The 13,077-nt window shown below is 47.9% G+C and overlaps 1 protein-coding gene across 10 annotated transcripts in view; it reads right to left on the reverse strand.

Moving 5' to 3' along the window:
• Positions 1–13,077, reverse strand: part of LOC141747597 (phosphatidylinositol N-acetylglucosaminyltransferase subunit Q-like) — a 37,182-nt gene continuing 24,105 nt past the window's right edge. For 5 of the 10 annotated variants that reach the window (XM_074598106.1, XM_074598110.1, XM_074598111.1 and 2 more), the window contains 4 exons: positions 10,670–10,750; positions 9,568–9,682; positions 4,801–4,862; positions 1–1,787 (listed from right to left, as the gene is read on the reverse strand). In XM_074598106.1, the coding sequence (XP_074454207.1) occupies positions 1,635–1,787; positions 4,801–4,862; positions 9,568–9,682; positions 10,670–10,750 (411 nt within the window). In that variant the 3' untranslated portion in view covers positions 1–1,634. Of the gene's footprint in view, positions 1,788–4,364; positions 4,581–4,800; positions 4,863–9,567; positions 9,683–10,669; positions 10,751–13,077 lie in introns of all 10 variants that reach the window. The other 5 variants (XM_074598104.1, XM_074598108.1, XM_074598105.1 and 2 more) reach the window with 3 other exon arrangements.

Genomic DNA, 13,077 nt, shown 5'->3' on the forward strand with positions numbered 1-13,077 from the left:
TTCTGTCTGAAGATGAGAAAACGCTTTTTTACTGTGAGGATGACTGAGCAGTGGCACAAGGTTGTCCAGGGAGGTGGTGGAGTCTCCATCCTTGGAGACATTCAAAAGGCATCCGAACATGGTCCTGGGCAACAGGCTTTGGGTGGCTCTGCTTGAGCAGGGTGGTTGGACCAGGTGATCCTGAGAGGCCACTTTCAACCTCCACCAGTTTGGGACTCTGTGAGGGTGGAATCAGCAGGTCTAAGCACAAAGAGTAAATCACCAAGGGCTCGAGTGAAGCAAGGAGAGGGTGTCGTGGCAGCAGGATAAGGCAGGATAGGGCAGAAGGAAAGCAGCTCATTATCCTCATGATGACAAAGGAGGAGCTCTTCCTCCTGAGAGCGTAAGTCAACATATGGATTATAGGCACGTGCCACGCTCTTTCTGTGGGCCTGATGGTACATTCAGCAGAACAAGGCACAGTCCCTCTGCAGGATCAGGGAAAACTCCCCAAACCAGAACCAGAACCTTCACTGCAGCGTAATTACTGAGATCTCCTTTCAGCAGCGTCACATGCTATTCTGGTTAGGAAAGGGAAGTATTTCTCAAAGGCAGAATTTCTGTCTAGGATGGAGTTTTGCACACAGTGAACCACGTTTTCCTTCACAAGAAGCCATGCCTATCTAAAGAGGCGCATCGAGAGATGTGCCAGCACCGGGAACCATACAGTGGAAGAAATAGTAATAAGAAAATGCAGTATTAAAAAAAGTCTGTAAGATTACAGACTTTGACTGATGGTTGGCAAAGACTGCTTGTTGCCTCCTGTGAGGGGTGTGTGGTAGGAATCGGAGAAGATCTGAAATCTTTAACTACTTCTCATCCAAGGAGTGATACGGATAGTATGGATCTGAGGATAAATTAAAGCCACAACCTTACCAGCAGTCTCTTCCCTGAGGAAACGCCAGTGCCAGCTCTCCCTGAAACACTATTTGCCGTTGAAAAAATGTAGATGAGACCACACAGGCACAAAGGTGCAGCAGGCTGTGTTTCTGGGCCTCCAGCCCCGTTTTTTCTACGCTTAACGCCTTCCCTGGTGCTGCAGCAGGGGTGAATCCAAGCCCACCCAAAAGGAAAAGAATAAATATCCCATGAACACAGGAGACCCCGCTGTACAGTTTTCAGTGTGTGACTCGACGAGCTGACCCTTCATCTTGGTTTTGAGCAGCTGGTTGGAAGGCTGAAGCATAAAAGGGCCAAAATATTTGGCAGAAACGCACCTCAGCCATGCGGCTTCGAAGCCCAAAGGTCTGTTTTAATACGGCCTGTGAGCTTACATGGAAGGATACATACAACATCAAACCAGTCCGGAGGGAATTCCTCTGTGACACTAAATGCTGGTTCCATGAGGCACTGCTGGGTTTAACCTTTCGCTTCAAAAATAATCACTAGCATATGACACAAACACAGCCGAGGGGAAGAGGAGAGTTGAAAAATAATGTTTAAAAATATTTGCCTTTAAAGATTCAGCCCCTCCCATGTTACCAAAATCTAATTAAAGGGATCCAGCAGCCGCTGGCTCTGAGATGCCTTTGGTCCAAAAGAATTAGGATTCAATCTGTTTTCCTGACCGAGTCTTTCAAGCTCTTTTGCTGTCTTTAGTCCTGCTTCTCTCCTTTGTGTTTCCAAGGGTAGATGAGCTCTCCAAGGAACAGCTTCTTGCAGAGGGATGTCCAGGAATCCTTGGGGTAGCAGCTGTAGGTTGGCAGCCTGTATGTCTGTACCACACTGCCATACGACAGGGGGTTGATCTGTGAGGAGAAGAAAGAGGGAGAGCAGCGATGAAAATGGGTAGTAGTAAAAAACACAAGGCAGCCGAGGAGGGTGAGCGCAACTTTTACACAGCATTAAAACACCTCTGTTAAAACATCAACGCTGCTACTCACACAGCATCAGAATCCCTCTCTGGCTAGCTAAAGCTCTTTGGCCTCCTACAACACCCCGAAACATCAAGAAATCGAGCTTGGCGAGGAGTATTACCAGGATCGTTGTCAAGCGGAGAAGCAGACGCAAGCAGCAGCAGGATTTGAGCGTGATGCTCATTACAGGAGGGCGCGGAACCGGCCCCTGGTTGCGTTAGGAAGTTGCAGTGGCTGGAGAGGTGGGGGTCTCCCAGCGCAGACAGCAATACTCTGTTGGGAGTACACCACGACTCCTAGAAACTCCTCTACAATGTGCCAATTAAGCCATATCTTTTACGGAGCTACCGCTTTAATGTGCTAAGCCCTCAGCCCACGGCCATGCTTTAAGCTGGACCTGGTATCACCCGATACCCGCCCAGGGGAATGGAGTCCGAGCAGAACATGGCGCACACCACACAGTGCCACGCGGGGCTGCTCATTATCATTTCAAATTAAGGCTCCTGGGCTGAGTTAATATTTTCTAATTTGATTTCAATCACCACCCCAAGAATGACCGCCTCTGGAGTCTCTGCCTACGAAAGTTTATGGCCTCCGATTATGGTCACAAGGTTCCTGTCTTGGTCTTTTGGAAGACATTCCAAACCCGCCTGGACGCGTTCCTGTGCCACCTGCTCTGGGTGACCCTGCTCTGGCAGGGGGTTGGACTGGGTGATCTCCAGAGGTCCCTTCCAACCCGACCATTCTGTGATTCTGTAATTTCTGTAGTCCAAAACTACAATATACCCTGATATAATATACATCCTTCGTTTCATAATGGAGGTGTTCCCTTTTCCCTTCCTCTTTCCCTTAACCTTTTTCAAAGCAATTGCCGTAAAAAATGAAAAATGACACTTCTAGCAGAAGGTATAGGGATGGATCAAACTCATCGTCTCTTCTCACTGGGCTAGCAGTTCAGTTGAGCCACACTGCCAGAAATAGTTCTTCTTGTGCACCAAAATAAAAAATTTTAAACACTATTGAAACTCCTGAACTATGTGAGACTTCCTGGAGAAAATTAAGTAGCATTTGGGATGGAAATATCATCCCCCGCCCTCCGCCTGCCTATGTCTGGGCTTTGCATTCTGGTGACACTATCTCAAACATAAAAAATAATCACTCGCCCAAACCAGATGCTGTATGTGAATGCTCAAACCCAGCATTATTGATTTCTAACCCATTACCAGCGCCCCAAAGGACAGCTGTGAATGTAACAGTCACCAATAGCTTGAATTATTTTGGGCATAGCATACGGCCTTACTTCCATCAGGGATGGCTCCCAAGGGCTGCCATGTGGGGAGGGGACAAAGCCACCAAGAAATTTCCGGAAAGGAACACCAATGTGCACCGTAAATAAGAATTATAGCACATCACTTAAAAATAGGCTTTTTAGATTGCCCTTTCAAAAGACCTAGCAGAAAGTGGTATATTCAGCAGGATTTCTGACACAACCCCATTTCTCATTTTCACCAGCGCAAGGAGAGCAAAGAAGTGCCTTTACTGACTCTCTGCTCATTATTATTTGAACAGAAGGCCAAGAGAGACATCCACTAAAGCACTTCCACCGCTTGCTACGATGACTTACGCTGTATTCTAGATAGCAAAAGGATCTTTCTGCAGCGCTCCAAGGAAAACTCATATTCTTACGACTCACTGCCTCTGCTCTCTAAGTCGTGATCTTTTTCCTCTCGAGAAGCTATCCACCTCGTCTCACAAACACACTGATGCCAAATTCTCTGCTCAGCAGCTCCTTTGCCTCGTCTTTGGTGTCTAGTTTCTTTTTGACGGAGTCTTCTGGCCACAGAGAATGACCTATTTTGGTTCTTACACCAGTATCCTACTGAAAGAGAGGAACTGGGAAGCCAGCGTGCTTCGGAAACGCTAGTTTTGCTCTGGAAGACATCTGTTGAAGGGATTCCCTTCTGAATTGCTCTTGCTGGTGTGCTGGTTCCATGCTAATCTGACCTCTGCTCAAACATGACTGGGGCTGGACCCATGATGGAAAAAGCAAAAAAATACTGGGAAGCTGCAGTTCATCCCTTCCCACACACTCCCCCAGCGTTTTTTATAGATTCCATACGCTACTTGCAGACACTTCTCCTAGGATGCAAAGAGGAAGAAAAGCAGCCCTGCGATACGGCAGTACTCCGGCAACGTCAGGAAATGGAAATGTCACAATGCCTCCTGAAAGCGTAAGGAGAAATTCACTGCTACCATCACATCATTTCTCTTCAGAAAAAAAAAAAAAAAGTCCTTTAGTATCTCTGACGACAGAGCATGGAAATGCGAGGTTACAAAAGCACAGGTGAGCTTTTCCTATGTGCCTTGCCAGAGCTGCTCAGGAGAACAAGAGGAGGCCCTTCCCTCTCTCGTCTTGCCCACACACTCATCCTGCCGGCACCACGGAGCAGCCGAGGCTTTGCAACACACCTGGAGGGGAAGACCTTTTACTGGTCCTTCATTTTGGATGGTGTAGCTGACGCCTTTTGCTTCTCTCCGCGTTCAGCAATTACTAAGGTGAGGCTGCAGAGAGCCAGGATGCGAGGTGATAATGGCGCCAAGTCTTAATTCCAGAGGTAAACAGAGCTCCATGTTTCTCCTGTCTTTCACATTTCATTTCACACTATACAGGACACTGCATTTTCTCTGAACAGAGGATTCAAGCAGCGTATTAAAAAGAAGAGAAAGCAGCAGCCAATCATTACAATGTGAAACGTATTTCCCTTGTTTCAGCATTTCACAGCTGGAATTTTTTAAGTTTCACTGGAACCAGTTTCAAAACTGCTACAGAAGAGAGAAGGACTTTGGGGTGAGTCCGAGGCACAGCCCGCAGCAGAAAATGTCATGGAGGGCACAAGGGGCTCACCTGCATAAGGAGTCGAAGAGGTTTTCCATCCTGCTGCTCAAGGACTCTGAACTTCACACCAGCTGAAAGGAAACAAAACAAAGATACCAAATCCACCCTTGGAGAAAAGCCCATGCCATTTGTGGCTCAGCCCTGTTGGCTGAGCATCGATTTCCTCGAAACGGAGTCTTCAGCCTTTCTTGATTTGTGAACCCTTACACATTTTCCATAGGAAGCACAGATTCTCTCTATTGTGGTTTTGAGCGTAATGACAAATGATGTGTTTCTCTTAGCTCCATTAAAAGCACCCCTCTGTCTCCCAGCTTGGAAACGCCGTGCTAAAGCAAGCACAAAGCCTAGAAATCATAGAATCACAGACTGGCAGGGGTTGGAAGGGACCTCTGGAGATCACCCAGTCCAACCCCCTGCCAGAGCAGGGTCACCCAGAGCAGGTGGCACAGGAACGCGTCCAGGCGGGTTTGGAATGTCTCCAGAGACGGAGACTCCACCACCTCTCTGGGCAGCCTGTGCCAGGGCTCTGCCACCCTCACAGGAAAGAAGTTCCTCCTCATGTTTAGGTGGAACTTCCTATGCTCAAGTTTGTGCCCGTTACCTCTTGTCCTGTCCCCGGGCACCACTGAAAAGAGCCTGGCCCCATCCTCCTGACACCCACCCTTTAAGTGTTTATAAGCGTTGATAAGATCCCCCCTCAGTCGTCTTTTTTCCAGATGGAAGAGACCCAAATCCCTCAGCCTTTCTTCATAAGAGAGATGTTCCAGTCCCCTCAGCATCTTGGTAGCCCTTTGCTGCCCCCTCTCCAGCAGTTCCCTGTCCTTCTTGAACCAGGGAGCTCAGCCACCCAGGCCTGATGATGACAAAGGGACTGGAAAAAATCTCTTTTCCCAAGCTTCCATCAGAACGGGAACTCCATGCTAACAGCAGGCAGAGAACTCCCCTTTAATTCGTGCTCATGTGATACAGCACATGTGCGCATCTCTCCCTCTTTCAGACCAAGGGAGGAAAGTGGCTGGCCTGGAGGCAGTAAAGACATTTCAAAGCAAGCGCTGCCTACTAATCCCAGCACTCATGTTTTTAACACACCGCTAACCCCATCAAACCTGCCACTTTGGGATTTCCTCTTGGACTTGCTATGTTCCCAATACTTTCAAGATGAATAGGAAAGGGTTTGGATTGCAACGGCGGCATACTGCACATGAACATTTAATGCAGCATTCCAAACAAAGGTAACAAGTAGGACTAGCAGAGAATTTTTTTTTGAAAGATCTCGAATCACTTCACGTAAATAAAGCCACTCCATCTTCTGCAAACCTGCACCAGCCAAGTGTGCCCCTAGAAAGGAATAATCCTTCCTAGAGGTAAGAAGATGAGGCAAGAGGAATGAAGTGATCTGCCACGGATCAACCAGTGACTCAGGAGCACAAACAGAAATAAACCTCTTCATTTGTGTAAGCTCCATCGCTATAGCATCTGTGTGACTCTTACACATTTTTAAAAAAAGAAAATATTTTCTCTTTGAAGTAATTTGAATTAATTAAGGTTACAGAGTTTACTCCTTCTGGGAGAGAACACTCTCATCTAGCAGATAGCTCTGGTTTAAAGTGTCTCCCCAAACCATAAAGCCTTTTTGTATAGGACAGGAAGGGTTATATTGAAACACGGGCTTCCCCAATGCCTTCCAGAAGATGTTTGATTACCCTGGGTCTCAATAACCAAATGTGCCGGGTGACAAAAAGTGTTCAGTGCGATTCACTGAGCTTTGGCTAAGAGAAAGTGTCTAGGCCGTGCCAGGAACTACTTTCCAGGCAGGCAATTTGTCAGAGAGAGACAGAAACCAGAGGGCACTGACGTTTCATGTATGTGGTTGAGCGCTCTTACCCTAGCAGCAGCCCGTTAGAACCGAAAATGCTGCTTCTGTAGGGCATGGCCACACACTTCCCTTGTACAGCTGCAGGGCAGCAAGCTCCTCATGAGATCATTCAATTGTTTAAACTTCTAGGAAGACACATGCACAAAAAGGTTACAAATGTATTTTAGAATGACCTATAGATGACTACAATGCTCCAGGGAACTGCTGGAGAGGGTGCAGCAGAGGTCTACCAAGATGGTGAGGGGACTGAACACCTCTGTTATGAAGAAACACTGAGGGATTTGGGTCTCTTCAGTCTGGAAAAAAGACGACTGAGGGGGGACCTTACCAACGCTCATAAACACTTAAAGGGTGGGTGTCAGGAGGATGGGGCCAGGCTCTTTTCAGTGGTGCCCAGTGACAGGACAAGAGGTAACGGGTGCGAACTTGAGCATAGGAAGTTCCACCTAAACATGAGGAGGAACTTCTTTGCTGTGAGGGTGACAGAGCCCTGGCACAGGCTGCCCAGAGAGGTGGTGGAGTCTCCGTCTCTGGAGACATTCCAAACCCGCCTGGACGCGTTCCTGTGCCACCTGCTCTGGGTGACCCTGCTCTGGCAGGTGGGGTTGGACTGGGTGATCTCCAGAGGTCCCTTCCAACCCTATGATTCTATGATTCTATGACTCTCAGGAATTCACAGAAAAAGCAGGAAGGCTCTGTCTACTGCAGATGACTCTAGCAGAGAGGAACCCTAAACTCTCCTGCGATTGCCAGCCAACCCCAGAGCTCAGCGTTCTGCTGCTTCTGTACACCGGCATCATCGATGGCACAAGAGAGGTGGGGACATGAACCCATTTGTTTCACATGACAGCGCACTAAAGCAAGCTCGCTGCTTATTTGTGTTCCGGTAATCATGGAGACACCATCACGACAGGTCCTACAGCACCACGGCAAAACTTGGCCCAAAGTTTGTCATGTGAATATCTACATGTTGGGCAAGATGGAAAGAGAAGTACAGAGAAAATGAACCGACCTGTGCACAATCAAACAACATGTTGGTAACCTGTGTGTGGGCTGAGTTCGAGACCCCCAAACCTCACTGCTATGCCTTACTTCGCACTCCAAATTGACGTGACAGTGTACCCATCCCACCCAAGGTGGCATCCCTTGAGCTGACGCTGGGCAGACAGAGCTCTTGCAGAGAGGACATCAGCTTTGACATATTTGCAAAAGGCTTTTTAAAGTCCAAAGTGTTTCCATTCTGACGTGTGGAAAGAAAATATGGATTTTGTTTCTGGTGTGGGGATGGGCTGTTCATCTGTCCTGGCCCAGGCTTCATCAATATCGTATTTTATCAATTCCGAAACCGAGTCAAAGAACTTGGAGGCCAGATGCCACGACTGAACCGGGTTGAACGTAAACACTGCACTAACCCCTTGCTGTCAGGAAAAGCTACCCATTCATGTTGGTAGAACCATCTTGGTGGTGCCTGTAAAATCAGCTGCCATAATGTCTGCCAGAGGGTGTCTTATCCAAGTTCTGAGCCTGAAAAGGGAGGCAAAACCTAAGCAGTGAAGACATCAAGTGACGTGTACGCTCTAAAGTCCTTTGAATTCTATTCAACTGCTCCATCTGTTACCACTCCAATGACACGTTTTTGTGCTGGGGCAGGAACACAGCCTGCAGAAATTCTGAGATGCCTCTTCATCTCTCAGGCAGCATGGCATTGCAGTGTTCTCTTTCTTAAAACGTTTAAGAGGAGCAAACAAATAGCCAACAAAGAAAGTCAGTCAGGTAACAAACTCAACTGAGCAGCCAACCTTCTGCCTGAGTGGTGGCCTATTACCCTGCAGAAGGCTGAACAAAACTGAGAAGTAACCTAAGACTGGTGGGAATAGATGGCCTCATCTCTCGGTGGCAACAAGATTTCCCTCTGCCCTGTGACCTGCGGTTCACTGGGTCAGTTTTCTCCAGCAGCATCTCCGGTTCTCCAAAGACAGCCCTGAAAGGTTAAGAGGTTTCTGCCAGAAACCTCATAGGAACCTGCTGAAGGGATCCATGGCAAAGCAACCGAGTTGGTAACGTGGCTCAGCTCTACCTTCCCAAAATCAAGCCTGGCACTGCTCCAACACACAAAGCTGTCACCAGTTGCCTCAAGCTTCCTTCGCATTTGATGACCAGCCTTGGTTTAGTGATGATTGAGCTCTTCCTCGAATCTAAAATCCCTGCTGCATGCTCTTTGAACAGAGGGGAGAGAAAAATTTAGACCTGCTTGATTTTAACTACGTTATCCAGAGCTGTTGACAGTTAAACCCATTTCCAAACGCCCCTTTACTCTGATGCCAACCACGGTTCACAGTTACCAAAAGTGGAAAAACAATGTCTAGCTTCAAAATGGTGACAGATTAGTCACAAGAAGAGAATGATTATCAGAAATCTGCCCAGAGCTCTGAAATTAATGCAAACACCTCAGCTCAGGACTTCAGTTAGTCAAGTCAGAACTAAAGCAGCTCCATTGATTCACAGCCATTGCAGATCCAGCCCTCTGAAACAGCAGATTTTCCAAGTATTTTTGTAATCTGGCTTATTTCAGAGCCCAAACCCCCAAGACTAACAGCTTGTTTAACTCTCAGAGGTTTCACCTGACCTGGCACACTACAACTGGAATCAACAGACGAACTCATTTATACGGTGCTTGTCTGGATGTCACTTTTAGTTGCCACAGGCTTCGTAAAGGTGCTCCTGATTCTGCTTCAGCATCGCATTTCTTTCCACTGACATCCTTGTCCTGCTTCTTGCAGCAATTGATTACCAGTACAGCCCTCAGCATCCTTCTATTCAGCAGCTCCCCATTGCACCAAAAGTGAAATGCATAATATGAACTCCTTGAAATTCTGCATGTGCAGCACTGAAGGACTTACCCGCCAGTCTGTAGGATCTGCAGAGCCGAAGGATGACTGAATAAAGAGGCAGGGAGTCGATCAGGTCAACCAGCAAGTGTATCAGGCCTTGCACGATCACCACCAGCAAGCGGAGCTACCAAGAAAGAGAAAATAAGAACATCTCAGAGAAACAGGAGATGCAACACTTAGAAAATTCATGAGCCGATCTGCAATCTGACGTGGCTGTGTGCTAAGCTAAAGCCTCCCAAAATGGGTTTGATGTTTAGAAGTGCTGGGCATCCGGATCCTGCCTGAGGTTCCTTGACAATCTCAGCTCAAGGGTGTAACTGAGATGAAGCTCCTGCAGGTGCAGAGGCTGTGACCTGCCAGGACACGAGAGCAATTCCACTTTCAACAGCCATAGTCTAAAAGGCAGAATTCGGGCTTCCATTTCTAGCAAACACCGTCACTGTTTATCAGCGAACGTAAATTTTTCTTTCTCCAACAGCGAACTGAAGTAGCTTATTTCTACATGAAGGAACCCCGTGTAGAGCATCTAAGCAAGAGCAAAGCAGCCAGGAACGAGCTTCGTGCTCAGTGTTTTCTGTCCCCTGATTAAAGCACCTCCTTTCGTCCGGCTGCACTTATTTTTGCCGCCAAGCTCATCTGAAAAGAGAGGGCTCAAAAAAGATGTTGAAACCATGTGATGGCCGCTGTCTGCGGAAAGTGGTGCTCGAGGCAGGCCTCAGAGAGGACTGGTTATACTGGGGGAAGAGAATAAAAATAAAGAAGTCCAACCCTCTGGAGCAAAGCCCGGCTGAAAGCATTTAAACACAGCAAGTTAATTTTCTAAAAAAAAAAAAAAAAGGGCCGTCACCCCAGACGTGGGATGGAAAGATAAAAAAAATAAAAAAGACTTCCAAGTGAAAGAGAGGGGAACAGCTTGTGCCACTGACTGGGATTTGCTGGGAATTCCCTTTGGAGAAACACAAACGTGTATCCTGAATTCTACTTGCTTGGCCTACAGGGGCTGTGTGAGACAGATTTATATTTTCTTTGTGGATGACAGTCAATGACTAGGAAACCTTCTTTTAATACCTCAGGAGACAGTACATGATTAGCTTCAAGGGTTAAATCTTACCAGGGTGAACACCAAATAATATAGTGCGGTTGTAGGCAGGAGGAACAGCAGGATTGTAAACAGCAAAGTGCCAATAAATAACTAGGGAAAAAAAGAAACGCAATCATTAGCAGAGCAATGGCAAAATAAAATAAGCTAAAAAAAAAAAGAATAGGAAACTGTGAGACAGTAGAAGTTTGCAAGACACCTTAACGTGTTTTTTTTTTTTTACTCCCTATGTGAATAATGCTGTTACCTTGAATATTTTCAGTACTACTTCTCTCACCGGGCCTTTTTAGAAGGCTCCTTATTATAGGAGTCTCTTTGGAAAGATAAAGAAGCTGGATCCTGACAGCATTTTTCCCTTTACAGACAATCCCATCCCCGCAAGTTCAAAAGCCATCGTTCAGTTTTTACCAGGCAAAGGTGGAAGGGTACAAAGGAGTAGAAATTTGGTAGGGAATTTTGTGGAGGCTTGAGAAGTATTTTTGGTCCTCCTTGTTTTAGCAGAACAAGCAGCTGGGGAAAAGCTGACAAAATCGGGTTGATAAACATTCCCAGCAGCAGCCGACTGGTCAGCCCAGCCACTGGATTTCTGCCTCTTGCTCGCTGGGAAACCGGCAGAGAGAAAGAAGCTGGAGTTACTGGGGTGGGGGAAGCAATATTCAGAGGATGAAGGAGAAAAACCCATAGGAAAGCAGGTGTCATTAGCTCCACTGCCCACAGAAAAAAATTGTTTTTATTTTGGGCCAGCCCAGTTGGCGTAAGCCTAAATAATTCCAAGTGGGAGAAATGCAGGTTTATGACAAAGAGGGATCTGACTCGTCAATTTTCAGTCACCGCTTCCAGAACACAGAGGCCACACGAAGACCGGGCACTGCCATTTCTGCCAAAAGAGATATTACAGAAGAAAATAACCCTGACAATCCTGTCACAGAGGTGGATCAACACCCCTGCTTCATGCACGTAACCAGAAATAGATCGTAACCCAACTCATTCTCTTTACAGCAGTTGTTTTTCCCCTCCTCTGTCACTCCACTGCAGTTGCTTAATGTCTCCAAAAGTCTTTCAAAGGCCTGCTTTGAACGTCTTTTCCCACCCAGGCCAACGACATAATTCCCACTGGTCTCCGGAGCAGCAGGACGAAGCCTGACGTGCCAAACCAGCTCTCCTCAAAGTACCCAGGGACCGAGCCCTGTCACGAATCGTCTTCCCGGCACAGAGGTGCTTACTTTTCCATCACCAAAGAATCCGAAAAATAGCTCCTCCACTGTGGTGTGAGAAGCTCAAGGTTATCTGTTGCGACGGAGAGAGAGGCATTGACCCTGGAAGTTACCAAATATCACTGTATTATTTTAATGATGTTTGCAAATTGCCGGCTTGGAGCAATTCAGGCCGTGCTGAACTTTCGCGTGGCATTTTCAGAAATTAAAAAGAGCTTGCGGCGTTTGACAAAAAAAAACCTGCCTCCACTGCTTGAGTGAGAGCGTGTGGGCCAGGCTCCAGTGCAACGGGAATGAAACGGGGCCTTTTAATAGAAATGGTAGCACGGCTTTGACTGTGACAATGCTGCTGCGCACCACTTTTAAAATCGCCTCCCTTCTCCATCCCCTTTCCCGTGCTCCGGGAGCTGCGAGCACCTGCGGCGCCCACCGATGCAGCTCCCCGGGGTGCCTTGCAGGGGCTTAGCACTTGCCAGAATTAGGACCCCTCACGCAGAGGAGCCGAATCACAGAATGGTTTGGGTTGGAAGGGACCTTAAAGACCACCCAGTGCCACCCCCTGCCCTGGGCAGGGACACCTCCCACCACACCACGTTGCTCCAAGCCCCCTCCAACCTGCCCTTGAACACCTCCAGGGATGGGGCAGCCACAGCTTCTCTGGGCAACCTGGGCCAGGGGCTCACCACCCTCACAGCAAAGAACTTCTTTCTCAGATCTCATCTAAATCTCCCCTCTTGCAGTTTGAGGCCGTTACCCTGTGTCCTATCATTACACTCCCTGATCCAGAGTCCCTCCCCATCCTTCCTGTAGGCCCCCTTTAGGTACTGGAAGGCTGCTATAAGGTCTCACAGAATCACAGAATGGTAGGGTTGGAAGGGACCTCTGGAGATCACCCAGTCCAACCCCACCTGCCAGAGCAGGGTCACCCAGAGCAGGTGGCACAGGAAAGCGTCCAGGCGGGTTTGGAATGTCTCCAGAGACGGAGACTCCACCACCTCTCTGGGCAGCCTGTGCCAGGGCTCTGCCACCCTCACAGGAAAGAAGTTCCTCCTCCTGTTTAGGTGGAACTTCCTATGCTCAAGTTCGCACCCGTTACCCCTTGTCCTGTCACTGGGCACCACTGAAAAGAGCCTGGCCCCATCCTCCTGACACCCGCCTCGGAGTCTTCTCTTCTCCAGGCTGAACCCATCCAACTCTCTCAGCCTG

This window comes from Larus michahellis, chromosome 8 (genome assembly GCF_964199755.1).
Source record: "Larus michahellis chromosome 8, bLarMic1.1, whole genome shotgun sequence".
Classification (NCBI taxonomy): Eukaryota; Metazoa; Chordata; class Aves; order Charadriiformes; family Laridae; genus Larus; species Larus michahellis.